This window comes from Otolemur garnettii, unplaced genomic scaffold, assembly GCF_000181295.1.
Source record: "Otolemur garnettii isolate 467f Iridium unplaced genomic scaffold, OtoGar3 scaffold00047, whole genome shotgun sequence".
Classification (NCBI taxonomy): Eukaryota; Metazoa; Chordata; class Mammalia; order Primates; family Galagidae; genus Otolemur; species Otolemur garnettii.
Genome location: NW_003852442.1, coordinates 1,310,532 through 1,314,081, shown reverse-complemented (window position 1 = coordinate 1,314,081; position 3,550 = coordinate 1,310,532). Strand labels below are relative to the sequence as shown.

Below are 3,550 nucleotides of genomic sequence, written 5' to 3'. Positions count from 1 at the left end.
TCTGAGTACGGTTGTGTGCGACTAAGTGCTTGGCAGTGGGTGGACTCCATGGCCTGATGACTGTGGACGCACACCTGCAGGGATGTGTGTGGGCACGAGCGTGTGTGTGCAGGCTCACGTGCATGTGTCTGTCAGTGTGGCCGTGGGCAGGTGGGTGGTACAGAAGGGAGAAGGGGGTAGCTGCTTCCACGGAGGATGGCCGGGAGTCTGCCTGAAACCTCCTTCCCTCAACCCGGGATCCCAGCTCCAGGGGCTCCTCCTGGAGAGCATGGAGGCAGGGAGCTCAGCTTTCCCACTCCTGAGCTGCTGGTGGGGGGAGGAGAGGGACCTCCATGGAGGGCAGCCACTGAAAGGTGCCTGCCCCTCCCTAGCCCACAGCTGACTCTGCCCCTCTTTTCTACAGATTTTCCGCCGTGCGGACAAGAATGGTGAGTTACCCTCCCCAGCTGTCCACTGGACAGGACCCAGCTCTTTCTGTCCTGATGCTTCATGGGGGAAGGGATTAGGGTAGAGGCATGGACAGCCTGAACCTAAAGATTAGTAGCAAAGGACTCTGAAGTCAGAAGGCAGACAAATCCTGGTGTGGGTCTATGCCTCAGTTTCCCTGTCTGTAAAATGGGGATCCTAATAGTTCCTGCTTGGCAGGGGTTGAGGATTCAGTAGGTTGATGTCTAATGCCAAGAGTGAAGCCTGTGGTAAGTGTTTGGTGCACTGGGGAAGCCACTTGGCTCAGTTCCTCCTCGTAGCGACCTGATATAGTTGGCCATGTCACCCCATTCCGTCACTATCATAGGGGTTGCCCAGCTGCAGCAAGAGGTCGAGCTTCTCCTGAGATCCTCCAACAGTGTTGAGCAGAACATCGTGGCCAAGGAATTGATGTCTCCCCCACCACAGGAAGAAGGCTGGGGCTTAAGAATAGGGGGGTGTAACAGGAAGGCCCTCAGGCTCACAACCCAGAGGAGTGGAATTACAGAAAGTGTTATACCATATTCTAATCACCTTAGTCATTATTGGGTTCAAGGCAACTCTGTAAACTTTAATCAAGGCGTGTTTCCTGTCAGGCCTCAGTTTTCTCATCTGTAAAATGGGGTGATAATATTTGCCCTGCCCGAGAGAGAAAACATAAGTGACAAATGTCTCTTTTAAAGAGAGCTGGGGGGCTCGGCGCCTGTGGCTCAAGCAGCTAAGGCGCCAGCCACATACACCTAAGGTGGCGGGTTCGAATCCCCAGCCCGGGCCCGCCAAACAACAATGATGGCTGCAACCAAAAAATGGCCAGGTGTTGTGGTGGGGGCCTGTAGTCTCAGCTACTTGGGAGGCTGAGGCAGGAGACTCGCTTGAGCCCAGGAGTTGGAGGTTGCTGTGAGCGTGATGCCATGGCACTCTACCCAGGAGGACAGCTTGAGGCTCCGTCTCAAAAAAAAAAAAAAAAAGAGAGCTGGGGAGTGCTCCTGTTTGTTCCTTCACTGAGAAAACACCAAGCCCATGCTGGGGTAAGAGTAGGCAACAGGGGACCTGTCACTGCTCCCAGGGCCCTCAGTCCCCAATGCCTCTGGCTGCTCTCCTGCCTAGGCTGGGGTTTGAGACAGCAGCTCCAGCCTGGGTCCCAAGCACCTGCCTCGTCCCAGGGAATCACTGTTGCCCCCCAGGCTCTTGAGGGGTAGAATCGGAGGCATCAGAGGGGTGGGTGCACCAATCTGGGCTGGAATCAGTGCCAAGGTGTCTGTCCCTGGCCTCCCATCCACCCCCCACTGGGGGTGACAGTGACCTCCTCCACCCAGGCCTGGAAGGGTAAAGGAGCTTCTGCAGTGATTCTGATTCGCTATGGAGCAGAGGAAGGAGGAGGAGGTGGGGAGACAAAGTGGCCCTGGACAGACAGCGGCAACACTGTGACCCGAAAAGCCTCAGAGATGACCTGGGTCCCCGCCATGGGGGCTTCTGGGGTCTTTAGTATGCGGTGGCCTGTGGCTACATCGTCACTGCCCATGAGACGTCTTTATGGGTCGGGATGGGGTTGTCCCCTGTCCTGGGCCGATATTTGGCACCCCCCAGGTCCTCAGTGAATGTCTGCAGGGGCGTCACGGGGTGGGAGCCCAACACTGAGTTGCAGCTGTGGGTCTTCATGCCTGCTCAGGGCACACGTGGGCCTCTGTGACCACTGCCTGTCCCCCTGCGTGTGTGTGCAGTTGTGTGGCTGTGCAGAAGCCACCAACATGTGGGCGCAGATGGGGGTCTGACTTTTTGTGCGCCCCCATGTTTCCACCCCTTGAGCAGAGCTGTGGGGACCCTCAATTTCATTCCCGCAGCCCCCACAGGGGCAGAGCCTACTTCTCCTCCTTGAACCTTAAACCTTCCCAGCCACTGCTGTGTGGCCACAGGGGGTTGTCACCAGGGCTCAGGTGGATGTGAGATGTAATTCTCTGGCCCCGGTGCTGTGGGAAATGGGGCCGGGCCTCACTTCTGTCCCCCTGAGGCACAGGGTGGGGTCAGGCTCTGGGGCCCAGCTGCCTGGGTTCTCCCCCTGGCTCAGCCTCTTACCACCTCAGGCAAGTCACCAGACTTCAGAACTTCAGTTTTCCCATCTGTTAATGGGAATAATAACAGCGCCCACCCCTAAGGGCTACCTGAAGATAGAAAGGTAGGTTCCTAGCCAGGTTCATTGTCAGAATCAGTAAGTCGCAGCTGACACCCATGGAATGCCTTAGAAAATGTCTGCTGTGGCAGCCTGTCAACAGGTGTTTGACGTTGGCTGTGGGGAGTTGAGGGTCCAGTGGAGGCTGCCAGCAGCCTGTGAGCATTTATTATGTACCAAGTCTTGAGTGACTTTCTCCTTTGATTTTCTGTTGTGATCCACCAAGATAAGAAGGATCCCCCTCTTTCCAGTTGGCAGAAGCAAGGCTTGGGGGGCAGTGAGCAGACGCTCTTCTTCAGCAGACCAGCCTGCAGGGGTCACAGGCAGGTTCTGACTGTTGAACCCAGCCTTGTGTAGGTGTTGGGGACACGAGTGGGTGTGGGTGCAGATGGGAGTGTGGCGTGGGAGCGCTATGTAGGTAGGTACGTGTGTTGTGCGAGAAGGGGGGGTGTCGAGGCAGAAATGAGCACACGCGCAATTGTTCATCACAGGTGATGTCAGCCCTTCCCCCAGGCTGACCTGATCAGAAGCCCCTGGGAAGTAGGAGAGGCTGCAGGTGGGAGTGGAGGTGACCTCCCTGATCACAGGAGCCACTGCTGGGGGCTGGCCCATGAGGGTGGTTCCCAGGACAGAGACTTGTTAGGCTGCGGAGGACTCCAGCAGAAGGTCAGTGTGAGAGGCCTGAGCTGCAGCCTGGGACGTAAACCCTGGAGGGTGGCAGAGGGCTGACTGCCAGGCAGCAGTTCCCTCTAGGACGCTAGCAGGCTCTTGGCATTTGAAAGGTCACACCACAGAGGCCGAGCTCATGCTCATTTGCAGACACGTGCAGACAGCCCCACTCCAGGTGCTGGGCCTGCTGGCTGCTCTGATTGGACCCGAGGCCCAGGTGGGGAAGGTTTTCCCCTTATTAGGCCCGTG

General features: G+C 57.1%; 1 protein-coding gene across 6 annotated transcripts in view; it reads left to right on the top strand.

Moving 5' to 3' along the window:
* The first annotated feature begins 316 nt into the window (after nt 1-316).
* NECAB2 (N-terminal EF-hand calcium binding protein 2) overlaps nt 317-3,550 on the top strand; it is a 27,508-nt gene continuing 24,274 nt past the window's right edge. For 2 of the 6 annotated variants that reach the window (XM_023514102.1, XM_023514100.1), the window contains exon 1: nt 317-428. In XM_023514102.1, the coding sequence (XP_023369870.1) occupies nt 426-428 (3 nt within the window). In that variant the 5' untranslated portion in view covers nt 317-425. The remainder of the gene's footprint in view (nt 429-3,550) is intronic. The other 4 variants (XM_023514104.1, XM_023514103.1, XM_023514107.1 and 1 more) reach the window with 4 other exon arrangements.